Genomic DNA, 27,755 nt, shown 5'->3' on the forward strand with positions numbered 1-27,755 from the left:
AAGCGTCTTTTTATTTCTGTGGAGTGTCTTGCGCATGGATGGAAGGACACAGCACTGGGAAGGACATCAGGAATTCTTTCTGTAACTCAGAGAGATAGGGAAGCCTTGGCTAAGCATGACCCTGTTGGAGAAATTAGTGTATATTTGTGAAGCCCACAGAAAATCTGCAGCAACAGTTTCAGTGCAGTTAACATCCAGAAGTGCTCTGGCACCTCTCAACATGTGCAGTCGAAGGACTGATTCTTAAAAGCTGCTGTCAGCCTCTGATAAAAACATAGAAAGAAAAAAAATCAGGAAATTGTATTCTCTCCAAGACAAGGGAAAAAGAGTAATTGAAGGTTTCCTTAGTTACCATGTTAGTCTCTTGTGGAACCTCGTGACTAGCTTTTTTCATACTACTTGAATTGCCCTATATCAGCTTCTTGGCACAGCATGCCTTAGTATGGTATTTCAGGTCCACCCTGCAATGGTGACCAGCTCACTGTTCTCAGTACTGACCTATTTAGTACTCCCAGCTCACTGCCTAGAGCAAAGGCTGTCCTAGGAAGGACTGTTCACTGCCCCTTTGGTTCAGGCTCTGGTGCCAGCAGTTGACTTTCTGAGGTCCAGTTATTCAGCTTACAGTTAAGGATGAAGTACTCTTGCGACCCTACACTTAAGCCTTTACTGAAAATGATTTCTGATGTTAATACTTTTCAGACCTATGATGAACTTTGATAAACAATGAAGGTGTGGTGAATACCTAGACTTCCATATTCCTAGAGAACTCTTTCTGTGCCAGTGGTGCTACTAAGTCATTCTGAGCACCCTGCACGTGAGTAGGTTTTTGGGAAGGCCTGAAGCTTTTCAATGCAAAGAACTTCTAAAGGCACCTCTGCTTGTATGCAACAAATTATGAATGCATAAATGAACCTCACCCCTAACTAAAATACAAGCAATTCTCTGAGAAATGTTTTGAAAATGTGTAGAGTACCTGCCTAGGCTTCAGTGAGCATTCCCAGTTAGCCCTGCTGCACTGCAACATCAAGATTTAGCACTGCTTATGGCAGCATTGTCCTGTCATTATTTTACTAGCTTCCTGCCATCCAGTGGCCTGTAATTTATGCACCTTCTTCTATTACAGCTAAAGACACATAGCCTTATGTATATATTATGTAATGCTGCTGTAAGGCTCAAGAGCAGCTCAGTTCTCCACTAGTGAGTGACATGTTTAATTGGCATTCTTTATATCCAGCACATAAAGGATGCTAAGGGTACAGCTGCACTGTTAAGTTAAACAAATCCAGGGAACAGTTTGAATCTTGGACCTCAATAATATGTATTGCCTGTTCGGTCACTCCTGGTTCTCCTTTGCACCATTCCGACTAGACAAGGCCCTGAGAGCCTGGGGCCCCTCCTAGAGGGTGCTTAACTCCAGAAAACTCTCCTGCAAGGCAGTAAGGACAAAGCTGCACCGGGTTTGGCTTGCTTCACTCTTATCAGACGTCTAACACTATCGCAGGCAGTTTTGCACACTGAAAAATTCAGGTCCTTCTGCCACACCCAGGGGCTGCAATAAATACCCCCAGTTTTATGTGGTGAAACACCACTCTGTTGGACTGCAGCACAGCCCTCACATATCTTCAAACAGTTTGAACACACAAAAATAATAGTTGTGTCTTAAGACGCCAGATTTATCACACAGCACCCAGAGCAGAGCCAGAGCCACACACTGTGCAGTGCAGATGTGGTCAATTGGTCAGGGTCTCAACAACAGGGGTGCCAGGCCAGAGGTTGCTTCCTGGCTTCCTTTTATTTTGGAATGAGAATATATGCTGGGATTGCAGCTGGGAGCCCACTGAACATTGCTAGTCAAACAAAATGTGAAACAATAAATGGGCAAGTTTGCATACCAACAATAACAAATGCTTTAAGACAAGTATGAAAGGCAAGCATCTGTAAATGGTGTTTTAACTTCCCTGGGATGTTTACGTGGATAGAGTAGCTGCCTTTCAGGGGTGGTAGAAAGGTGAAGTGGAAGGATGTGGCTAAGAACTGGCCATTGGAGAGTTTAGTGAGAACAGCCCTGAAGAGGCAGGATAAGAAGTATGTGTGGTGGTGGGGAGGTAGAGCAGCAGTTGGAAAGAGGCCTGGGACTACAGAAGTTTCTTTGTTCCCACCTTCCTTCTTTTCTTTCTTCTCCCTTTCTCTTCTCCCTCTCTCTCCCCCCCTCCCTCATTTTAGTCATGTCTGAAGGAAAAGTGAACAAGTTTCTCGGAGGTTAAGAATGAGAAGGCTTTGCAGAGGTCAGATAAGAACAGGTAGGAAAAAAGAGTAAGGCATGAGAAATGGGAGTGAGAACATTTGTGTGTGAGAAGGAAAAATGTTGAAGTGGATGGGGTGGGAGAAGAGTAAGTCTGAGCACATCTTACAGAGCGGACGAGTTAAAACAGTAATTGACTCCCAAAATAACAACTTGACCATCCTTTTGTGCGCAGATTCGAAGGGCTATTTTCAGCTTTTTATTTGCATGAATTGATACAAATTGGCAGGTAAAAATATTTCTCAGTACTAAGATAGAAGTAATAGGTTACTCTTACTTTTCTCAGTCCAGCAACCTGAAGGTTGCAGAGAAGTACTTCACACTATTAGTAACACTGTGAAACTGTATCTGAAATGCACAGGGCTGGACATATTGAAGCACTTGTTGAGATGGGGGTCAAAGCATGAGAACTTTGGCTCCCCATGCAGAAGATCACAACCCCTTTTTTACTCGGTGTAAGACCAAGCCAACAGCTGTACAAACACCTGCAAAGTCTGATCTGATCTTAATGGAAGAGGGTCTTTGGTTGTGGTGTTTATTTTGTGCTTTGAGCCTGGCTCTTGTAGATTTGCATCAAATGTTCTCGTCAGGTTTCATTGTAGAATCTCTAACCTAATGAGATATTTTTGGTTGTTTTCCTTTATACCTCTTGAAATGTACTAACCCGTAACATTTTAAAAGCAATTATGGGACAGAGGTATTAAGGTAAGTTTCCAATCCAAGCATACGATTTCAGGGAAATAGAGAGATGAGAGTGAAGTTCCAATCTTACAGAGACCAGTTCTGTTTAAATATTACGAACATTTGCCAGGATTATATAACCTAAAATTTCATATTTGTTTTAATAGCTAGGTGAGAATGAATGTATTAAGATTAGAGTTACATTAGTGATTTGAATTGTTTTTTGTTTCAGGCTAGATCTGACCATTACCGTAGTGTATTTTTTGTCTTTTGCTCTTATGGTGCTAGTAAAGCAATTAAGACAGACATCTGATCCAAACTCTGGTTTAATAACTAGTTTGTGTTTCACATTCATTTATAATTTTGACTATAAAAGGCATTTTATTACACTGTTCATCAGCTTTTTATTGGACTTGCATCACTACCTAATATGTAAGACATCATTAAATGTTACTAAAGTATGCTTTTTGGCTTTTGGCTTGGAAGCTCACATATAAACAGGAAATGAACCTCAGGCTCTCCAGAGCTGTTGTAGGGCCCATATCCTGATGAAACTGAACATGTGACTGTTTTCCAGAAAGCGTGGTACATGCAATGCAATCTTGTGGTGCACCAGAAGATACTACTGGAAAGTGAAATGTTCCTTTTAGCATCTTACATACCCTTGAGTACTGCGTGCAGTTTCCAGTGGCACAAATAAAATCATTATAATGTGAAAATAAAAGATGTGACATACCCAGCTCACAAAGGAAATTCGCAATTAAATTGCACTGGGAGAACAGTATGTGGAAGATAGTGTCATGTCACTCCTACTTTTTTTTACATTCAAAAGCACTTAAAAACAAGTTAGAATTACAGCGCACCAGAATTCATGATCTTTGTAGGACTGTGCTATCCTAAGTTGTGATTTTTTTTTTCTTTTTGCTTTAACAGTTCAAGAATAATTGCCTGCATCTTACATTTTGCATCTTAACGTTTCTCAAGGGTCAGTCCCAAGGCTGGTGACAGGGTTGTGGGAACGATTTGAAGAGGCACGTTGCTGTCTCATTTTAGAGAAAAGAAAAAAAGGGAAGGTGTTTGGCAGGCGTCCAAATGAGACATGTCACAGAACTTGCACAATGTAACTGTTGCTGTGGACGCTGGCAAAGACAGTTCTTTTAGCAATGAGAGAGAGCGGGAGGGTATATTATGAGACCAGAAACTCAAGGACAAAAAGTAATATTTAAATACAAACCAGCTGGTTTGGGTGTCTTTTGGGTTTTCTTTTGTGCGCTTTTTTCCCCCCAAGTAAACCCACAATTAATTATTTACAATTCTGTTCCCATAGGGATACTTGGTGGGAAGTTCTTGGAAAGAGGTCGCATTAAGAAGCCTGGGCAGCAGCTCTTTAAGAGTGAGCCATCTGAATACTTCAAGGCTCAGAATCTGTTTGTTGGAGCCAGAGTTTGTTTCTATGGTCACAACTTTCTTTTGGTGGATGCTGATGAGTACACGTTCAACTATATGGAGAAGCATGCAAATGAGGTGAAGCAGGCTCTTGTTACTTTCTATTATCTTTAAGGACTGTACCTTATCTGTATATTTTTTCAGAATTATTTATACCTAGTTTCTTTACCCAAAGTTCACAGCCCAGTGCTCTCTGTCTAGCAGTGGATTTAGAAGACGTTAGCTAGGGTTTGCATGCAAGCCTGGCCAGTCTTTGTCATCCATTCCCCTTCTACTTTATCAGCGCCCACTCTTCTTGTATTAGGGGCTGTTAGAAGGTACAACCCTGCCTATTCCTTCTTGAGACTGTTTATGGACCTCTTGTCCCTGAACTGGTCTAACCGTCGTTGAACATACAGACACTGTCTGCTTCCGCAGCTTTCTGTGGCAGCAGGTTGAAAAGTTCACAGCCTACTATTTAAAAAAATATATGATAAAAGAAGTAAGTGTCTTTTATCTGTTTTAAACCAACCTCCCACTAGTTTCAATGCTAGTTCTAATGTTCTGGGGTTTGGTGAAAATCCCCATTCACCTTATGCACCACCTTCATAATTTTGTAAATCTCAGACATTCTTCCTCCTCAGCCTAATCCTATCCAGTTAAGAGTTTTATCCTTTTTAGTCTGTCCTTGCAAGGCCACTGTGAGATGTGGAGACTGGAACAGTGCGCAGTACTCAAGATGTGGGCGCATCCAATTTAGAGTCTTACCGATGAGGCTATTTTATTCCCTGATTTGATTTTTTCGGTGCATACGTATTTATTATAGAATCAAAGAACCATAGAATGCCCTGAGCTGGAAGGGACCCGCAAGGATCATCGAGTCCAACTCCTGTCCCTGCACAGGAGTACCCCAAAATTCACACCATATGTCTGAGGGCATTGTACAATCTGCCAAAACGTTTCCTTGTAATATTAGAAATTCATATCACATATTCAAGCTTACAGTTTGTACTAAGTTTCACTATCTTTTGGTGTTGTCTTCAGAGGGGACAACAAGAATAAATAGAGAGCTGGGGTGCCTCTGCTGATGTATACTTTATACTACCAGTCATTACAGAAATGGCTGGTAAAGAAGCCCTCATTCCCCAAAGCCAGAAACGTATCCAAGAGGAGGAAATTGATTGTCCTATAGCAATTGTCACAGAGGTCAAAAAAGAAAGGATACAGGGATGGAGAACCACAGAAGAGTCACAGAGCATTTTGTGGGATTTTATATTGGTTTGGTAAGAAATGTAGATTACTTTTTTTTTTTTACAAGGAAGTTTGTGCTGCAATATTTGAATAAATGTATGCAGGTATATTTGGAAATTCCTGTTATGTGCAGCTCTGACTCAGTCACTCTGAGATGCATCTTAAGAATTCATCAGCTCAGGAACCAAGGCATTTCTGCATCCCAGTCCCTCTTCTGGCTTGTTGCTTTGTCACAGTGTGATCCTGAACATCAGCCTTTGGACTAGGCTGTGCTGTGAGGACTTTGGGGTAGTGCCTATGCTTCATAGCTCACGGTGGGGCAGCAGCATGACTTGTGCACTCAGCGGACCTTTTCCAGAGCTGGCCTTTTCCATAGGCTTGTTGAGAGTTACCCTGGGGAAAGTATCCAGAAGGGTTTATCAAGCTACGATCCCCTGCCTGTTTGTCCAGACCTTCTGTGGATCGAGAAGGGAGAAGGTTCTTAGTGCAAGTTTTAATTGTTCTCTGTCTGCTGGCTCACCAAAGTGAGTCAACCTGCAGGACTCCCAAGACATCAGTATGCCTAGCGCAGTCTTGGGGACTGTGAGTCTTGAGGCAGAGGTAGATGCAGCCTGACCCTGTGCTGCCTTTGGGCCACACGCGCTGGGCCACATTCTCACTCAAACGAAAACAGCAGAACAGTGTGATTTCTTTGTAAGTTAACGTGGAGTTAGCACCACCTGCCTTCCCCTGGAATAATGAGAAAGGTCTGCAAAATGCATGTTGATGTAAAATGCTACAACTGCTAAGTGCTTTAAGCAGTAAAATGCAAAGCTATATACATTATGTTTTCTTACTGCTGGACTGTTTCTCCTCCTAGGAGAATCAAAGACAAAGCTGTTCTCCAAAATGCAGAGTGCATCATTAGACTGTAAATGTTCTTTGGAGCTTCTGTTTGCATTGATTATCTTGGATCAAGCAGATGAGGTCTTAGTTTTCCAGACTGAATGATTGTATATTATCAAAATAAAATCTGCAAAATGGGAAGAAGCAACACTAAAAATACTTCTTTAAAGTGAACTTTGAAATGTTCTTTGTACAGTTAAGATTTTAAAACAGCTGGTAGAAAAAAAAGGTTTACTCTCCCAGTGATAGACGCTTTATTCACATCCTTTGAATAGAGCTCTAGAAGTAAGGGCACACCTTGTTTGCCTCAGTTTGTCAGGGAACTGCATACTCAAATCACAAGAACTTCAGCAATTATTAGAGAAGAGCAGAGCTGGAAGATTGTTTGAAGAAAGGGAAACAATTTTAAGATGACTATTTGTCAGCTATTTCTAAAGTTAGAAAATAAATAATTTTCCGCCTGAATAGACAGAGGTTTCCTTTCAGCAGAACACATCAGTATGTTTTCTGAAAGCTGGTGAAAGAATTCCAGATGGAATGTTTTTATTCTTGATTTTTGACCACATTTCTATAGGCATATGTTGGTTTAGATGAAATTTTGATTGGTAATCGTAGTGCAGGTGGGAATTGATTTTGCTATCAATTGAAACATTTGTTTGACACCATATAAGATATTTCAAGATTTCAAAATATCTGTTTCAAAATTGTATTTATTGTATTGTTAAGTTATGGGGAAAGAAGAATCACTGAGACTTGTTATTTTGATTTCCACCTGTACTGAAAGTAACTTTAAGGTTCTAATTCTCAAAACTTTTCAGCACTTTTAGTTTCTTTTCCAATTTGAGGAAAAAAGATGTATTCAGAAAGCGTAAATTTGCTTGCAAAGCACGTATGTGTGTCGTGGCCAGTCCTACTGGTATTGTCAGGTTTGAGGAGGAGTCTCAAACAAGGCATCACTGTGTCTCCTTAGAAATTAGTTCATAATCTCTGAAACAGTCTCAGTTGTCCAAACATTGTAGTCTTCTGCAGCACAAACATGGAGATTGATTTTATTTCCAGTGAATTAAACATAATAACCTCTGACTTAAGCAAGGCAATCAAACAAAACTAGATTGTGACTGCTAGCGTTTCAGCAATTACATGAGGAGGGGGGAAGTCAGGTAAAGATTTATTGCCATGCTGCTCAGATGCTCAGTGTCTGTGTAGGTGTTTGGAATATGTAGTTTAGAAAAAAAGATGTAAAATAACTGCTTTAATAAGGTAGAGAGGGAAGTTTTTTAAATAGACAGAACACTTTGTCCATCTTTAAATATTCTGCAGATTGATTCCTTCTGCCCAGTCTTTTCTCAATCTCTGTTCCTTGCTTTTTCAGCAAAAAGCTGTGTGCTTATGGCCCAGACAAGAAGAGCTTGGGGAGGGGATTGAAAAAGTTGCTGTCTCTCAAATGTTTTGTTTGCTGGTCCAGCTGCTCTACACCACTGCCTTGCATGGTGTTGCATGCCAGGGTTGTACCTGGAGCAGTTTTGGCATATGCAGCAGCTGTTTTCTCTAAATCTGAGCATGTTACCTGCAACCACTCATGTATTTATTAAACTTGGATCACTTTATACTGTTCTGGCAGTGTCATAGAGACTTTAAATAGCCTTTTCTAGATCCCTTTGAACTGATACAATGCTGTAGACAGACTTCAGCATAATTGAGAGTGAGGCCCAATCTCTATTGTGATTAGGTCCTTAATACCAGTCATACCAAATTTCAAATAATTGCTAGTTAAAACAACATTGCTTACTGGAAGAAATGGGAGAAAACTATTTTTGGACAGTTCATTGTGCTTTGTAAATTAGGTAGAGCATGTCAGATGTAAGGGCATATCAGATACTCTTGCTTGGACTCAACCCCTATTTCATGACTAAATACATAAATGTTTTGTTCAAAATGAGTAGAGCAAATAAATCTTTGGTAGAGCCCTAACACAACAATCTGAATATAGGGTGGAAGCTTAAGTGCTCCAGTTCATCTAAATTTCATTTTATTTTAATGGCCTATATTTAGAAGAAATAAGCATTCTTCTTACATGACAGGAAAAAATGGTTCCTAACAAATTTCTAAGCTGATAATTCTGATCATGTAAAACAGCATACTCAGTCTAATATGAACGAGCATATCTGTTCAACAGTTCACCAGAGCCAATGGTGAAAAGATTAGTTTTAAAATGGTGAATTTTATTAATCAAGAATTAAGTGAGGTGTACCAACATCAAATGAGGACTGAGTTATTAGAACCGTACTTTAAATATTTCTGCTTCTGCTTTAACAATTCAGTTTGAAGCAAAAGTGGATGTCCTTTTATGTAGCTGGAATAAGCTTTCTGAGAGCGCATGATCTGATGATTTTTGTTTAATTTTTATATTCTCAGTAGGAGGCAATTTTTTTCAGTAGCAAGCTTCCCTCCAAACTTAACATAGTGCTGATTTATGCATTTGAAGTGAGACAATGAAGAAACTAATAATACTTAGCAGTTCAACATTGTCCGGCATCCTGACAGCTCTTGCTGGTACATGCATGGCTGCTTGCATAGTGCCTTTCTCCTTAATCTATGTCTTGCTTTCCTTTGTTAAGTTCTCTGTGGCTGATATTGGTGTCATCCTCAAGAAACTGAAATACATAGCTGAACCTCGTTCCCGAGAAATCAGACAGATGTTTGCAGCCGCTGACCCTGAGCATACCAATGTGATTGAGTATGACCCTTTCAGGTAAGACAGTGGATTTTGTTTTTTAATATTTAATGAAAGCACGTTCCCCAAAAATGCATAGAGCATGACTGTTTCTTGATGCTTTCTGCATGTGCTAGCTGACAAATGGGATACATTTGTTTTGCATTTACTTGGAAACTGTATGTGAAAAAGAAAGTGAATCCATGCCCCAGAAAAAAAGAGAAATGCATTAGTTTCAAGTAAGCTGAAAAGCACAACTAAAATCTGCCTGCTTTTGATGGAGCTGCCACAAGGTGTTGTGAAGAAGGGCAAGTCAGCAGTAATATATATGCTGAAGGATAAAGAAAAGCCTATCCTGAGAGAGTCAAACAAATTAGTTAGTAGTTTTGAAATTCAAGAAGGAATGTTTGAGTTGGCCTCCTGAAAATGATGTTATTTGGGTTTTGAATCATTGATAGAGTCTTGCAGTACCACAGCGTACTGAAGTTATAGGATGCAGGGATAAGCATCTTTAAAAATGACTGGAAAGCAGTAGTGAGAGCAATGATTAATGCTTGGATAGTAATTTCAGCAGAGATAGGGTGAGTAGATACCTGGAATTTATCCAGATATGGCAATGGGCAAATGTATAGATACTTGAAAGAGGAAATCATGTTCAAATGCAAGCTGATTTCAGTTTGTCCACAGCCAGAATGCTTAGGCATATGAACTGTGTTGGGTACTTGGGAAGTTAATGATGGGGAACAGAGGAGGAGATTTTACCTAGAAGCATTTTGGTTTTCACAGTGGTAATGTACTATATATTTAGGAAATGTCATAGTAACTGAAGCATATAAGTAGATGTATATTGTGTGGAATGTCATCCCTATAGGAATGTTAACTAAGGCAGCAATCGCTTCTGAAATATCTCAGAAGATACATAGATCAGCAGAAGGTTCTTCCAGCAATTCAAAGTGAAAGTAGTGAGAAATGAAAACAAGCTAGTGTCCAGAAATAAAAAAGAAGTGATTAAAAGGTAGGATTCAGACTAAGAGAGGTCACAGCTACTGGCAGTTTTTGGTAAAAATATTTCTAGACTCAGATGTTTTACTCAACAGAAGCAAGGATCTGAATTGTTAACTACATTAAGAAGGACAATGTTATTAGAATACGACATGGACAGAAAACTGAAAGTTAATGTATATCTGGAGAAACTTTGTAGCACTTGGAAAAGGGTTTTGAGTTATATACACAAGCACTTTTTAAAATCAAATAATTGCAGTTTTGGTTCAACCTATGAAATAATCATCTGCAAAACTTTGTCTTCTTATATGCACCAAGAGTACGTCAGTGTTTGGAACATGTGCATGACGAAATTGGTCGAGCACATTTTTAGAAGGAATGATTGCACTTTTAAACAGCAGGGAAAGATTTTTATCAAGAAGAGGCTCAGTTCAGTGTAAATTTAATCACAGCCATACTCTATGCAGCTGTGAACTGCCCAGCTGTTTAATTTAGGCTAGTGCTTTTCTGTGGCATGGACTAAGATGTGTCTAGTTATATGGTATTGAGGCACTTGGTTTCAGCAACAAAAATGCAGTAGCCCTCTCCATGAGTAAGAGAGAAAGCAGGGGAATCCATGTAGTACTGTTTTTTTGGCCTTGGTGCTCAACTGGCCCTGTCTGAACACCTACTAATGGTCTACATCTCTCCTGCGGTGGGATCACAAGAGGTCTAACAGGAAACATTTACACTGCCAGAGGAAGAATTTGCCTCTAAGGAAAATTTAACTTTTGTGCTTTATAGTGATAGTAGATTTTGTTTCTGTTAATTCATATTATATCCAGAAATCTAAAGGCTCTCTTCTTTTTATTTTTCATGTATCTTATTTTAGAATGAATTAAACATTTTTCATGACGAAGATGAGAGGGCTTCTTTTCATCTATGAAAAGTCAAAGATATTTGTCTGTGAATAGAATAGATATTTTTCTTTCAGTGTTGTATTTTCTTGTGTACATCACTGTTTATTTTTAATCTGTCGTGGCATTTCATGACTATTAAGTAACTACAAATCATATTTTTAGTACAGGCAATTATCTGTGTGACAGCTTCAACCAGAATGATAATCCTCTTTTCTTATCTTAAATACAGCTAAAGCTTTACTGTGCTCTGAATTGGGCTGTTCATATTTCTTCCTTTCTACCTGTGTAATTTTATATGACTGCATTTAAAAATACACCTATAAATACGATGTAGGTGAAGCAGAATTATAATGATAAAATTTACTTTAACTACTTTCAGAACTACAGCACGTCATCCAGGAAATAAATACATCGCATGCACTGAAGCTACCCCCTAAGCTGTTGTTAAAACTATTGAAAGCTTTGTTAAAAAGAGAAGAAAAAAATAACTAAAACTTAGATGCCCATGCATCACATGGTCCTTCCAGACTGCTTTTTCTCATAAGCTGCTGGCAAGACTGTTCCGTTTTAGAGACAAAGAACCATGTGGGTTTAACAAAGATGCCTATCTTCAATCCAGCTTGAGAAACAGCTCTCTTAACAGTTTATTATTATGTCTTCTTTCTCTACCAAACTCAGATTGCAATCTGTCCTATTCTTCTAGAACAAAAAAAAGTAAAACAAAAGATAACTACGCTGTTGGTACAATTGTTGCAGCTTGTTTCTATTTGTCAGGAAGAGTTTAGATCTAATTCTGTTTGTGAATCTTGGGTCTCACTCGTTAGTCCCTAGCAACCACTAGAATATTCCTTAATTCCCAAATGAGATGATAATCTTATCTTGGTTTTTTTTTTCACTGAGTGGCTTGAGAAAATAAGGATTAAAATCCCGACACTGGAAAAATCTGTGCCATGTGTGGAAATCCAGTCTGTGAAAATATTCAAATGGGTGATGTTATCTACATGCTTTCACCTTTGCCAGCCCAAGCATTTAGAGTAGCAGGCTTATCAGGCAGTATTGTCCTCTTCTTTGTGCTTGCAGTAGTATTACGGCAGGCTCCAGGAAAGAGGCTCCAGTTTGACTGGGTCCCTGAATGCTGCTACAATATAAATAATAATATTCAGTAAGTGGAAAAATAATACTGATAAGAGAATAGTAATATTAACAGATGGACCAAGTTTTGGACATTGAATTTGCATAATCTCAAATAAGGTTTGCTGCTGTCACAGCTTGTCTCCTCCTTATATTTATATCCTACCACTGCAAATAGATCTTTCTGATTTATTTAATATGAAGAAAGCAGCAGTTGAGTCAACGCAGCCACTACACAGTGTTTAGTGTCCTTTTTTGAATAGCTGTGTAAGTGCAATCATATTCTATGAAGAGATATCTTAATTTGAACAGGACCGCACAAGTCTCGGAGAGGAAACAAGTGAAAAATTATGTTCGTTGATAAAATTTTGCAATTTGGAAGGGTACAAAGTTTCTGCGCTTTCAGTTCACACATGGGTGTTAAGAGACTCATTATCAGATTTGTTCAAGAATTTAACTGTTCTCCAGGCAGAAGTCTGGGGCTTGTGTCAGAACTTTGTGCATCACTAATAATTTCTTCCATTTGTTTTTGAAGGTCGGTGTAGAATCACAATGATGCAGTACCCTCAAGGGTACTACAAGGTACAGCTCTAATTGCATCAGCAACTATGGTGTAGTTTATTGTCAGTGCAGTTTAACCACAAGTATTATATATAATTAATCTAATTTTGATTGAGGCACATAGGCTTATGTTGATGCTTGCTGTTAAAACAAATCCTGTTGAACATGAGTTCACCAGAGGCAGGCATCTGGGTTCATAGCACCGAAGTATAGTTACACAAAGCCAGGTTTCATAAGAGGCCTTGTAACAGCTGAAGTAACCTACAATTCAGGCCATTTTTTTTCTAGGAGAGCAAGAAGCCTCCTAGGTTTCCTTGCATACATCACTGCTGGTGTTATTCTTCACTTATGTTGCGTCAACATCCAGGACATATGAAGAACTCTGTAATCATTGAAGGCAACAAACCCCCTACTACAAAGACAATGTAGTCTTTAAAATTAGTCCTTCTCCTTCCCTCCACCAGCAGTATAAAGCAGATAATGGAGATTGTTCTGAACTGATGTTACTAGTCCTGGTTCTTAAGATCCAAAGCTTGCGTCCATTTGCTGATACACTACAAGGCCCTTCAGGAGCTTACTCAGAAGTCACTCCAGCTCTATTGCCAGCAACAAATTCTTGATATTAGCAGGAATGACTAGTCATTCAGTGCCAGCACTGGCCCATCAGATCGATCTCAGGAGCATTTCTTCTCCCTTGGGTTGGGCTGATTCTTCTTAGCAGCACAAGCAGTCTTGGGAGAGCACCTCTCAGGCTCTTCTCTGCATGGGATCTGATTCTCCGCTGACAGTGTCCAAGCATAAAGTGGTCTTCATACTGCCTCCTGTCTTCCATTCTTGCCAGGAGGGCTTGTGATTACAAGTTGGGTGTAATTTTCTGCCCTCTCTCTGTGAGCAATTTCTGTTTCCTTTCCCTCAGCTTTCCGCTGAAAGCTACCCAACAGGGCCAGCTTTAACAGTGCTGCTAATATTCCATGCCAGTATGGCATCTCTGGTAAAAGGCTTCAGTCATGATTATTACATATTTTTGTATGTATAGCCAACTACTGAGCAAATGTGGACATCCTGCAAAAGTTTAAGAGTTCAGGTAATTTCCATTATGTCTCCTTGAACAGATCGGGATTTCAAATTTAAGTAGATATATTCTTTAAAGATCTAAATACAGCATTTTATAATGAGTGCACTTTAATCCTTCTCCCCCAGCCCCCAAATTTAGTGATTATTAACTGGTTTTAACTCCTTTACTTATAACTAATGTAGACTGTTGTTTTTGTGAACAGAAATTTGATCATCAGTGTCACTGATGGAGCGTTTTCAGAACATGAAATTATGACTCTTGGGCGCTATTACAGTGTGAGAGATGAGTGTGAAATGGATCTCCACTTCCTCCTTGCAGTGGCTCAAGAAAAACTAAAGAAGAATAACTTTGAGAATTTTGAACAACTGTCTGCAGTGCTTATATACAATGACCGTGAAAAGTAAGTTTCCTCCATTTATCCTAAACTGTTATTTGGGAAGCTCTGCTTGTAAACCTACCTACTTTCTGCTTGTTGCTGAGCAAATGATACACTGCAGCCAAGCAATATTATTTGTAATGTTAAGCCCCTCTCAGCACTTGACAGTAGACAAGAAAAGGCTAGCCTTTTTGTCTCTTTTTGATTTTGTTTGTGGACTTTTTATTATAGCTGCTGTAATGAACATTCTGTGACATAATCAGATGCCTGTTCACAGGCAAAACACAGTATTTTAAATCAAAGAGGAAAAACAGTGATTTATGGGGAAAAAAAGAAAGGATTTGGAGCTGATTCTTTATACAACTCATTTGCCCTTTTTGTTTCCTGCTGTTGTGGATAAAGAATCACAGAGAATCAGTAAGGGCCTCAGTGTGTGGGAGAGAGGCCACCACGTGCACTTCAAGTTTCTCGGCTTTGTAATAGCAAAAATTCATGCAACCTTGTTGTCTTTACCTCTACCCCAATATTCCTCATGTATTTTCCTGTTCAAAGCAACATTCACTTGAAGTAAATCTGGAAAATACCTAATGTACACTTCTCCCCTTCTCTTTCTGTTTGTGTAGATGTGGAGTGCTGCCTCATGAGATTTGCTGGACTATTTGCAAGTCCTTTAAGTTGCCAGTGGCTGATGGTGATCTGCAAGCTTTACTGACCATGTAAGTTAAGGGCAGGACAGTATGACCTGCATGCATGGGTGCAAATCAATGCTAAATACCTACTGCAGACACAGTTCTTAAGGATCTGTCATTTATATAATATTAATCATTTCACAATGCTATTTTGTCCCTATAAATATGTGGACTTTCCTATTTCTAGAATATTTATAAATGACTAAGTTGCATCCATCCTAGCAACATCTCTTCATTTTGTCTGGCATGGTAGATCATCTGGGTTTTGCCAGTGTTCAATGGAATTAGTCTTACGGGAATCAGCTTCTGATACTTAGCGTTATCAATGAGATTCACTTTTATTGCACTAGTTGTTCCTGTGTATAGTGAGGTAAAAACAATAATCTTATGAAACCACATTATATGGGCATTTTAAGAAAAATACCCAGATGAATACAATGAAATGTTCTTCAATGAAGTAGACAGCATCACCAGTAAATAAAAGTGATGCTACTATTAATCTCACCTGAAACATATTTCATTGTAATTTTTAAAAGGGAAAAAGGAGTATTGGCATGGTTTTGGTATTCTTCCATAGCACATCTAATTGTTTTGAGACAAATTGCTTGGCTAGCTGTATTAATGGGAATAAAAGTGAAAAGAACTAGTATTCAGTGCACTAGTATTAAAAGCTAGAGTCCAGAGTAACCTGTGGTGTTTTGAACACTCATGTCATGTTGAGTCTGGTTTTCATGACCAGATTTTCTGGTAATAGGTTTAAATACATGCTCATTGGTTTCTTCTTTCCCTTGTGGGAAATCCTGAAATGTTTTGTCTGTGCCTTTGTACTGTGTTAAAAGCAGGAGGAGGTCTTGTCTTCTGTCATGTTTAGATGCTTTCAGGTAGAAAGGCTTCTTGATTTCAGGAGGAATTGCAAACTAAGCATCTGGATTTATCAAATAATGAAGAGGCTTTTGTCAGGCAGAAATGTGGAATACATTTTAATAAAGCATCTTTGTACTGCAAGCAAGGCTTCCTACTTAAATCAGTATCAACGAGACTGCTTTAAGAGCCTAAGGGACTATTTTTCATAAAGCCCCTGTTTCCAGACCAAAAGCTTTCAGAACAGTTCCCCACAGTAGCCAGATAGACAGCTTTGGCAATTTGCCGTTCATCACTTCTGGCAGGTTACAAGCATTAGTCATCAGAAACATGTCTGAATTTTAGCATTAATCTAAAATAATTTTTTAGGACTCCCACTAAGGTGCCCAACACAAAAAGTGTTGGAGGACAATTGACATCCTGTACTAGGCAAGGGGTTCTCGTAGTTTCCACTTCATAAAGCCTGAAATTGAATAGATGCACAGACAAGGGACTGGAGAATTTCCTTTATGCACTAATTCAGTGCTGATGAAAAACAGACAAGCCTGACACATCATAGGCTCCAGAGGCGTGTTTATTGTTTGTGAATTTATACCAGGGAAAGCTTTTGTGAGATGAACCTCTTTTCTCCTGAAGAGTCTCAGTGTAGGCAGTTAAAAAGAAAAAGCCCAGTACACTATAATAAAAATTAGAGATAAGCTTTGAAGACAAGGAGGAGACTAAGGTTTGGATTTCACCCAGCTTTAGGCAGGTACCCATGACAGCTGAATTAGGATTCAGCTGCTGTAGGTTCTTTCTGTAGGCGATGGAGAAGGAAAGAGTTGCCTCCTCAGCCTGTGTAAAAGCTGGATTTCTAAATTACTCTCAGTTTTCCTTTGATTCTAAAGGGGCTGTAGCCAGCCTGTATTGCAGATTTCTGTATGAGAAAGGTAAATGGTGTGAAGCTGGGCCTCAGAAGTCAGTGTGAGAAGTACTTCATATGATGGAGTGCTATGTGTAATGCCAGTTCTACGTTACAGTATCAGCTGCTTCGAAAAATGGCAGTTTCTGTGGTGAGTCACTGCACTGCAGATAAGAAGGAAGATTGTCACATTCTTAATAATGCATGCAGCTGGCACTGCTTGAGAAGTTTATTGTTTCATGAGGGTGCAGAGTCAGGGAAAGATTTTTTTGAAGTCTAATAGGAGCTAGTAGACTGGAAATCAAAGAGTAGAGTTGGCTGAATGAGATTTAGACTTTTCTTTTCCTCCTCCTTTCTGTAGTTTTCTCTGAGACTGAAGAATCAGGAAACAGGCAGGTTTATTGTTAATGAAGAAGTCTCACTCCTGGGGAGTATGCAATTCAGTGTGGGCGACATTTGTCAAGGATATTCTTTCCCTGGGTTTTTTTTTTTGATGACGAAGCATGTAATTTTGTGTCCATTGATGTTTCTGAAGCAAGTGGTTGTGGTGTTCCTACTCTGTATCTGGGTTTATGAAGGAAGAAAGTGGAACGATAAAAGTTGTTGGATTGATTCCCACAAAATTAGTGTATATTACTAATGCACTAGTTGGACCCTATTCTGCTATAAAATGAAGCTAGACAATGTGATCAGATAATACTTGAAGACTGAAGCTGTATGTTTATTCAGCTTTGCTATCTGAGATTAGGTGGCAAAGACTTTCTGTAGGACTTAATGGTTCTGTTTTTCCATTTTGAAAGGCAATACTCTTAAAGTATTTATTAATTACATTGTAAATTATACTGCAATGATCTGTCACTTATTAAAAGCATGAGATGGGACTAGAAGTTACTGTCTAATTTTGTGGTCACCTCCAGATGACCCGAGACTTTGTTTACTGTACCCAAAGACCATTCAGTTTCCACAGAGTTCAGGGAGAATTAGCACAAAGACTGTGCGGTTTCATAAGACCCTTTCAAATTCTCTGTCTAGAGTAAATTTATATTTTTAATTGTGGGATGGTAGAATAGTAGGATTTAAGTACCCAACAATGTGTCCATTTTTCCAATTTACCTGAGCTGGCTTATTAAAAAGTATTTCCTTTCTCCATCAGCATTTTCTCACTTAGTTTTTTTAATCACAGGGCAATACAGACTTTTAATCACAATGTATTAAGCAGTGCAGATGGTACACAATTGTTTCTGCCAGAAAACTGCAGTAGTCATTATAAGCATTTCTTTAATTTCATGCAGGCATAATGAACAATTATAGTTTGTTTAATAAATAAATGTTGCTAAAGTGCTTAAGTAATGAATTTAGGGGTTTTTTTTTTCGGTTATTTTTATTTACTGCAATGCTAAATATATGCTAACAAGGGCTTAAAAAGATGCAGTCCTTCCCCAGAGGGTGTATAAGCAGCTGGCAGATAAGGAAAGAAAAAATGGAGGGAAGAAAGAACGGATGACAAGTTTACAAGTATTACACGTTGATTGTTCTGCATTAGTTCAGTTGTTAAGCGTATGCCTGTATTTTTTTTTAAATATATATTTTAATTTCTGTTAAAAGCAGCTGTGTAGTTCTTCACCTCTCTACAGTACCAGGGTGAGGCTGATGGACTTTGGAGGGGGGCTTGTTGTTTTGAAGAAGTTAATCCCTAGTGTCTCAGGTAGCACTGCCTGATAAAAATGGGCCTCCTACATGCTCACCCCAGTTCTTAAGTCACTAGTAGGCCAGGCCAGGCCAGGCCAGCCTGCCTGCTCAGCTTTCCCCTGTTTTGTGGCTGGGTAATAATTTTTTACCTAATTGCCTACCTGTAATGTTTTTTTAGGGTTGACCTGTTTCTTTCAGGAGGCAAATGCTCTTTTCCTGCTACAGCAAGTGTCCTTGTAGCAGGAGCAAGGTTGGAAACGCTCACAAGGTCTTTCTCCTGCACTGTCTTCTGCTCATTACCTTTGATGCCTGACACTCCTTACACCTTTTGTGATGAAAAGACTCTCAAACATTAATATTTGGCTTTTTTAAAAGTCACTATTTCTGTTATTCAGTATGCTGAGGAACTGGTGGTTCAATTTATAGTTGTTCAAGGTGCGAAAAACTGTATACACAAGATGGTAGTCATTACTTAAGTCATACCGATCAGCTGCATAGACTTGTCCATGCTTGCTGTTTTAAATCTTTTCGTATGAACAGTTAATGACAATTTAGGTATATACCTCTGTTACACAAAGACTATCAAATAGGCTGAAGAATCCAGACATTTTCTCTAAAGTTAAAGCAGCATGAGGCTTCCTCTCTATTATTATCAGATTAACTTCTTAAAAAATGTTACTCAAAACATAGTACATTAACCTTTCACATAAGTGTTGGAGTTACAGATTTCTTGATGGGAAAGAAAAAATATTTCTAAGTAGCGTTTACTCAGCAAAGCATCCTCAGGAATGGTCACAATGTGGTTTAACCAGATTTCACATACGTGGAGTATTTCATTATGTATATATTTTTAGAAGCAGAAATGGGTGATTATTTCTGTACTGTCAAAGGAAAAAAAAAAGCTCTGCAAACTATGATAGGGTTGGGAGAGTGACTTTCATAGTCTAAAATCACATGCATTGGTGGAGTTATAGGGCAAAACTAAAGAGAAGCATGTTTTCAAGAGATCTTTGTTGCATCTTCTTGATAAGACAAATCTAATTTCCTTTCCTGAAGAGCACTGTCAGTTTCAGTCATATTAACTCCAGCCACTGAAATGTATGACATCTCTGTCCTAATAATGCACAAACTGATAACATCTCCTCAGTCCATCTGGATACTCTGTGCCAAATTGCAAGTGTGTGCTTTTACTACATTGATACTGTAAGTCACAGCAGAAAAGAGGTCTAAAGAGTAGATTTGTTTCTTTCTTTCCAGATTATTCTAGAGTAAAATTTAAGCTGCTTTCTATAGCGTTTTAAATATGGAATTTAGGAATCCTATTTTCTCTGCCCACATTAAAATCTTCGGTTATGGTTAACTTCATGCCCATGTTGTCATCTCGGTTTGCTAGTGCTGTCACATCAAAGGACTTTTCTCCTTGTTAATGCTTGTCAAAAGCAGAAGCAATGCTTTCCTTGACTTCGCTGCCTCAACACAGAGTTTAAGTAGTTACACACCTTCGCTTGTTCTTTATTTAAAAATCCTGCGTGTACAGCTCCGCATCTTGGCAGTAGACTTAATCTTTTGGTTTTTCACAATGAGCAGAAGATAAATACATAGTCATAGAATCATAGAATCATTAAGGCTGGAAAAGACCTCTAGGATCATCAAGTCCAACTGCCAACTCAATGCTAGAAAAAAAAATTGTTATGATAGTTCTGAAATTCAAAATCTGTGTGCAATAGGTTTTTTTTACAAGAGGTGTAAGCTTTTTTATTGTCTTGGTACTTCTAAGGCAAAACTCCTTTCTCTTCCCAATTGCCACCTGCAAAAAACATGAAACAAGCAAGAATACCCTAGAAGTGGGAATGCTAATTTTATTGTATATTGGATATATTCCCCAAAAGTAAAGCTTTGTGAAAATGTTAACTTGCATGTGAGCTATTATAAAGAAGCAAGCTGTCATAGGAGAGTTTCTCATGGCAATGTTTCAGGCTCCTCTTTAATACTAGTAACAGTAGCATTCTTTTCTGACTTTGCTTTCATCTTCAGCATAACTCAATGTACTTAACATTCCAGTCTATCGCTAGCATCTCTGTTTATGGCTCTCAGTGTATTTTATTATTATCTCTTTTGCTGACTATTAAGTGAAAGGTGTGGGGGGAGAAGAAGAGGATGAGTTGCACTTTATTACAGTTTGGTTTTGTCACTAGCTTTATTTCTCCTCTTCTCTGGTATTGTTTTCCAAGTTTGTGCTGTAAATTCTCCTTTAAAGTACCTTCATGATTAATTTTTACCAGAACCCTCTGCAGTGGTTGAAGGGTTTTGAGGCCCATGCTTTGTGCAGTGCTATTTCTATAAGAACAAGGTAAAATGATTTTCTAAAAGACCTGTTTCCTGGAGATGATCTCGCTTCTGTGCAATCTTGTCTCACCAGATTACAGGGCAGAATTGTTTAACCTGATGTTTCTGAACAAAGAGTAAGTATTGAGTCTTGCTAGTTGTTTATATCTCCCTCTGTGTACCCCAGTGAATCACAGACACTTCCAGGGTGTCCTTATATGCCTAAACCACATCCCTTGTATATGTAGATAGTGTTAGGTGAGACAGATGTCATTCACAAAAGCTGCTAGTACTGTATTTATGAGCAGAGCAGTTCAGCTGTTCATTTCAACGAAGATTTGCATGGTAGCTTCAGCTTGCTAATACCTTTCAAGCGTTTGACTAGTCCCACTGAAATAACAGTGGTTCCCAAGTGCTGTAATCACCTAAGTGTTTTGCTGAATTGAGGACTTTTTTTCTGAAGCTGCTTCATCCAAATCAATGGCAGAAGATGACGTGGCTTACAAATCTGCTCCCATGGGGTTTATTAGTGCAGGGTAATGATTTCAGAAATTTGAGAGAGGGAGATAGCATGTTCCGCATGTACCTGTAGACCTTAGCTGGCAGCATATGTATCTTCATGCATTTAGGGGACCCTCATAACTGACACAAATACATATTTATTCCATAGAAATATAGAACAATGCTGTAAAACAACTACCAAATGACAAGGCTTGTGATTTTTAGATCTGGCTGTTATTTGATTAGGTTAGAGAGCTGTGTGTTGGTCAACTCTAAACTGATCCCAAGGTGTACGCAAACAGCTTATTTTCAGGAAGTTATTTTAGAAGCTATATAAAGCAGGTCAGTTGTGTTATAACACAGCTCTCTCATATCATTCTACTTGTTTCTTTTCTACACAAAGGAATCAGACACTGATCATCCCACATCTATGTTTGTCACGAGTTGTGAGATCCCAGTGTTGGAAAAGGTTAGGCAATGCTTCAAAAGTAAAATGAAATTAGTCGAAATATATTAAACCTTAAAGAAGTTGAATTCTACTATGAGAGACAGTAATAAGGTGTAAGAATGTGGAATAGAATGTTTGATATAGAGTCCTGAGAGTTAGGTAGTGTTTTTCTGTACTCCTGACAGTGTTTGGTAATAAAGGAGTGAAAAATTATTATCCAAAAGGTAATGTATTTGTGTGCTGTAGATAACATGATAAACTTTGTTAAAAATTTCCTTTAACCTTGAGTCATCTTATGGATATTCTGCTTAGGTTTGAAGATGACCATAAGCAAGTGGAATATAAAAAGTTTGTAGATGGGCTGAACTGGAGAGAGAATCAAATCCCTGCCTTCCAGACAATAAAGGTTCCTCTCAAGGTAAAAGCAGCGTATCTGAGCAAAGGAACAGTACAGTACATAGATATAACTTGTCGAACTTTAACATGAGTGCTCTATCCAATGGAGACCACAATAGTTTTCATATTTGTGTATTTGTACCTTTATTCTTCAAGTAATTAATTTTTTCTCGGAGGTTTAGAATGAAGCAGAGAAGCCCTTTAACACACCCATGTCTACTAAGTGTTACATCTCTGTGACATTTTTGTAGAAGAGGAAAAAAAAAAGGGAAGGGGAAACAGGTGTATTTGTCCATGAACAATGGGCGTGAATACTGCTTCACCCACAAATATCATTGGCACATGTCAAACGATCTTTTTGCTTGCTGAGGTAGTCAGGAAATACTTTAAACTCCACTGACACTGCAGAAAATAGCTATGTATTTTTTATAACTCCATAGAAACTTGTACATAATACACCACATCACTGGTAGGCGTACAGCAGGAGCAGTACTGATAGATCAACTTTGTATATCTCCACCAGCCTGCCACTTAGGATAAATAAAAATGCAGTATCAAAGAACTGCAGAGATTGAACTTGCCATCTTGTGACGAATGGAACATTTTAAAATAGATGGTGCATAAGGCAATTATACTGATTTTTAAAAACTTCGGAACAGATAAATCTGAAGCCCTACTGCCAACGCACAGTTTCGCTGTTCTGGCCAAGCCAACATGTTGCTATGCTTGTACAGAATGTGTTTGATTGTATTTTGACCGTTTAGAAACACAGCATTCCTTTAAATTCAAGTTCAACTGTGACATAGTTTAAACCAATATTCCTCAAGTGCTGTGCTATTAACCTGACTCCTCTCTCTTACTTGGCTTACCAGCTCTTTCTTCTGTAGCATCTCAAACTGTCAGTGATGTCTAACAAGGGCCCAATGCTGCTGCTTTGCTCTGCTTTCCATGGTGGTTTATTTTTCACTTTGTCATTAAGAAGAATTTTTCCATCTTCTACAGATAAAATCAAAGCCCTGCAATGTGTTTTATACAACAGTCCTGTGGTTCAAAGTATGCAGTAGGTTTTGTTCAGTGGGTTATTCTTTGTTTTTACAGAAGAATTCTGTGCTTAAGTTATAACTCAATATTTAAACAGTGACTGCTCTCAGGAGATTGTGTCAGGATAAGGGGCCTTGTAAGCCTCAGTACCACAGAAACAAAAAGAAGGTCAGAGCCTGTGCCTGGAGGATTTTTGCCTTGAAGATGGTGCTAAGCTCTGACCAAAAAGCAAGGGTGAAAGAAGCACAGATACACTTGCTGTTGAACATATTTGACTGTTTTTTCCCCTCACAGAATGACTTACCTAGCCATTGAGCATGACGTGATTTCTGGCAGGTGAGGGGAGGAGATAGCTCCTGCGGGGTGAAGGTGGGGTGCAAGTGGTGGTGGAACCAAGAGGTAGCCTTCACAAGTTGAAGGTGGAGCACTGAAACAGGCTCCCCAGGGAGGCAGTCATGTTGCCAAGTCTGACAGTATTCAAGAAGCACTTGGACAACACCCTCAGACTCATATGTGATTTTGGGGTTGTCCTGTGCAGGGACAGGAGCAGGACTCGATGATCCTTGTGGGTCCCTTCCAGCTCAGGGCATTCTATGATTCTATGAGGTGTGGAGGAAGAAGTGCGTGTGAAACGAGCAGGAGGTTAAAGTGGACATTTGTGGTGAAATGTATGTTCTGATCAGCATAAGAGATGAGGGTTTTTTGGGTATGAAGATGATGTTCTCTGCTTTTGGACAGCCAGTGGATGGGCTTTCCAGGAGTGGCTGATGCCAAGGGTCCCAGTTAAGAATGGTACATGGAACTATGGGAGGAAGGGTTCAACTGAAGTCAAAAAGGAAGAAAGAGCATCAATAGAAATTATAATCAGTCATCATTATGCTGAGAATATCAGTTCCCCATCAGCTCCAAGGCCTTGCTGTAACAGTCATATGAATATATAGCACTGTTTTTAATGAACTGCGCCTAAATTGGTGCCAGTATAGCTTATTGAGTTTTATTAAGTTTATTATTTGGTTAGTTAGCTGCAATACCTAGGCTATCTTTGGTACAGTACAAGAATATTTTAATGAAGAGATCAATATGAAATGGAAAAAATCAGAGAAAGTAAGGAATTTAAATCTTGTTACCTTTAGAATCCAATTGTCATTCTGTTCATGACTTACCATCACCTAACAGCAATCTCTTGGGGCAACAGTACCTCTATTTGACAGATGGATTTTAGCAACAGAGTTGTGCTTGTTTAGCTGATTTTTTTCTTCTTTCTGTCTGTTTCATTATTTTGTATGAATTTTGGTGTTGAGATGTAGATGACTTGCCAGACTTTGTAGTAAATGTGTCTTAAGGAAGACAATATAGCATTATTTAATTTGAAAATATCTGCAAAGGGCTAATGATAGAAAATATTTTTAATAAAATATTCTGCAAGATTGATAAAAAATGTGCATGTAGTAATCTTTTAAGAGAATGTGCTATGTAAAGTTCCACTTTTTCACAGCTTTGTATGTGGAAATGAAGCAGCTCATTCAATCTTATGTTGATGAGCTTTTAATTATTATTGTTTTCAATATTATATTCTAAGCTCTTCTCTGGGTTACTAATTTCAGAATGAAGATGACTGGAGCAGAGAACCACCATCCCTTCCTGTGAAAGGGATCAAATATTTACCTCTTCTGGATGATCTATTTGGCAAGGAAGAATAATCTCGTCTGTGCAAGGCACTGCTTTTGGATTCAGCCCCAAAGCTTACTTAGATAGTGAAAACATTCCTTGTAAAACAAAAAAAAAAATCAGATATAGGTTTTGTTACATTTCATTTCTTATAACATAATGTATACTTTGTGTGTTTTTGTAACTCCTTTGAAATCAACAGTACTCTTTCATACTTATACAGGCATAATTAAAACTGTATCCTCTAATCTTTCTGTCTGGTTATATGGAGGATTTACAAGTACTGACAAATCTTTGAATCAAACAGGGCAAAATCTGACTGACCCTGCTTTGTTCTTCAAACAAACGAAGTTGTTGGATGATCTCTTAAAATATGAGGTAGGACTATATTATCATGATAAGGTAATTACGTTCAAATTTCCTCTCGTGGTCTTTAGCTTGTATCTGTGTTTTTGCTATATTGCTGTCGTGATGCTTAAGGACTGTTTGTGTCAAAGTTGGTTATTTTATGGAGGAAATACTAGCAAGGTTTTAGCACAGTATAAAGTTCCTCTGGTGTCAGAGATAATTATAGCCTTCCAGTGTCAAAGTAAATACTTTGTAGGCATGGCACGGAAGCTATCAGTTCTTGCTTTTTGTTTAAATGTGGCTCAGATTAGTAGCCACCCAAGTTTACTTGGGTGACACATGTATGAAGAGAAGGTGTTTCAGTACAATTTTAGCGTGCAGCTTTCTTGCAGTACCACTGTACTTGCCCTTTGAAAATTAATTGATGCCTTTCTCTTTGCTCAAAATTGCCATGACTAAATGCAGTTCCTGTTAACATTTGTGTATCTTTTTAAGCTTATGCCAGATCAAAGCCATGATTAGATCTGAATTTACTGCATGCTTTTGTGAGAGAAGTAATTACCCCAGTTAAAAGACTGGAAGAGCTGAGGTGAAGGGGGGAGCTGACTAATCCACAGCGATTCCACAGGGGAAGGGGAAGAGGTGTGATCCAGCACACCTCTGCGGGTGGTTGGGAAACTCACACATTCAGTAGACTGAGAACCCTGTGCTTTCTGTAATCTGAAATTACAATTCAGAGAGGAAGTGTTTGATTTAGAAGGATGAGAACTCAGCGTATCTAAATCCCCAAACTGAGGGAAAGGCAATAGTTCAATGAATAATTTAATTCAGTAAATCTGTATCTTCTTGGAGACTTGGAGATCACTTTTAGAATTAGGATTCCATTAATAGAAATACCTTGCTGCACTTTTGCATGATAGTGTGAATGAAATTTTTAATTGTGTGGCTTCTCTCTAGTCCCCCCCCAGCTCCTGAGAAGAAATAATTTTCCCTCCATATGGCAAAATATGAAGCTTTCGGCAGCTTTTTACCTTTTTTTGTAACCAAAAAAGGACTTGAGACAAGGCATAATTATGTGTGTTGCTGCTACTTAGGAAGATGTTTGCAATAAAATGGGTAAATGATGGTCAGTGTCCACAGGGTCAAAAAGAAAACTGTGAAAACTTGTTAAAGTGCTCCAAGTTGTAGACAAGACCATGCATTGCTTTTTGATCCAAAAGAGGAAGGTGGTTTCTTACATGACAAGAAAAATGTCTGACCACGGGGATAGTGTCAGGAGTCAAACAATAATAATTTGCATTTGAAGCCAGTTTGATGAAAGCTGGAGATTTTTAAAACATGCCACCGAGACTGAGCTTGACACTTTAAATGGATGCAGTTGCCCGTGCAAATGTTTAATGTTCCTCAGGCTTCAGAAGAAAATATTTCAGTTGTGGAAATCTTGTACAGCTGAGGCTTTCCAAGAAAGATTGGCTCTGAACATGTAGAATTTCCCAAGTAGCCTTTAGAGATGGGAAATTCACTTTAGTTTGTTTCCCTTTATGTGTATAGGACAAAGAGGAGCCTTTTTCAGGAAAAAAAAAATTACAAGAAATATAATTTATTGTAATTCCATGTGGAACCTGGTGTATAGGTCTAGTCAGTCATGGTCTGGTCTGGTCATGGTCAGTAAAGGTGACTGCAAACTGGAACCAGTGGAGAGAAGTACTAGAAAGGTGACCAAGAGAATGGAGATAAGAAAGGGAACTACAGGAGCTTGTCTTATTTACTGAAATAAAATGAAGTCTCAGAGAGAACCTTCTTTCTGTAACTACATTATGGCCAGGTGATGAGAATGATCTATTTCAGTTAAGAACATTGATCGTCTAAGAACAAATGGGTATAATTTGCCACAAATAAATTTAAACTGGACAGCAAAAGATGGTTCCTCATTTCTAAAACAACAAGAGCCTCAAACAGTCTTCCGAGACCCAGTTAGTTTTAAGGTTGAGGTGGGTCATCTGATGACAGTAATTTTAGGATGTTTATTAATACCCTTCAGAATGATTCCCACTTCTCTTTCTCCTCTTTTCCCATGCATCTTGCATAACCCTAACAAGCACAAAAGGATCTCCTAGGAGCAGGGCAGACAGGGCCTGAAAAATATTTTCAGTGCTTGTCACTGTGCTCACAATGTGTCGTATGCTGTGGTCTGATGTGTTATAAACACTTTTCACCAGGTTTCCTTTTTTACAAGGAGCAGTGCTTCCAGAAGGGAAAGCCCTAGCCAATGAACAGTCCAATAATACTCTTTGTATGTGACTTACAGCATATGCTGCCCAGAATATTTCAACCTCTCTTCTAATCCTGCCACCAGCTTCTTCTCTCTTTTCACATGGCTGATGAGGGGCCTGAATGAAGACAATACCACAAGATTATGTTTCAAGATGGCAGGAGGCCACAGCTTTAAAGCATGCATCGCATAAAGGGGAAGGCAGCCCTCACAGTTGCCATTAATCTCAGCTCTCGATCTCTGTAGGGGAGCCAAAGATATCTTCTTTCCACAAGTATCTGTGCCGTCCACGGCAGGAGCAAAGAGATTCACATT

The 27,755-nt window shown here is 38.7% G+C and overlaps 1 protein-coding gene across 7 annotated transcripts in view; it reads left to right on the forward strand.

The window, feature by feature from the left end:
• EFHC2 (EF-hand domain containing 2) overlaps positions 1-25,697 on the forward strand; it is a 65,406-nt gene extending 39,709 nt beyond the window's left edge. For 6 of the 7 annotated variants that reach the window (XM_064472953.1, XM_064472972.1, XM_064472981.1 and 3 more), the window contains 6 exons: positions 4,311-4,507; positions 9,163-9,296; positions 14,128-14,325; positions 14,925-15,017; positions 22,028-22,133; positions 24,757-25,697. In XM_064472953.1, the coding sequence (XP_064329023.1) occupies positions 4,311-4,507; positions 9,163-9,296; positions 14,128-14,325; positions 14,925-15,017; positions 22,028-22,133; positions 24,757-24,852 (824 nt within the window). In that variant the 3' untranslated portion in view covers positions 24,853-25,697. The remainder of the gene's footprint in view (positions 1-4,310; positions 4,508-9,162; positions 9,297-14,127; positions 14,326-14,924; positions 15,018-22,027; positions 22,134-24,756) is intronic. The other variant, XM_064472963.1, reaches the window with a different exon arrangement.
• The last annotated feature ends 2,058 nt before the right edge of the window (positions 25,698-27,755 follow it).

This window comes from Phalacrocorax carbo, chromosome 1 (genome assembly GCF_963921805.1).
Source record: "Phalacrocorax carbo chromosome 1, bPhaCar2.1, whole genome shotgun sequence".
Classification (NCBI taxonomy): Eukaryota; Metazoa; Chordata; class Aves; order Suliformes; family Phalacrocoracidae; genus Phalacrocorax; species Phalacrocorax carbo.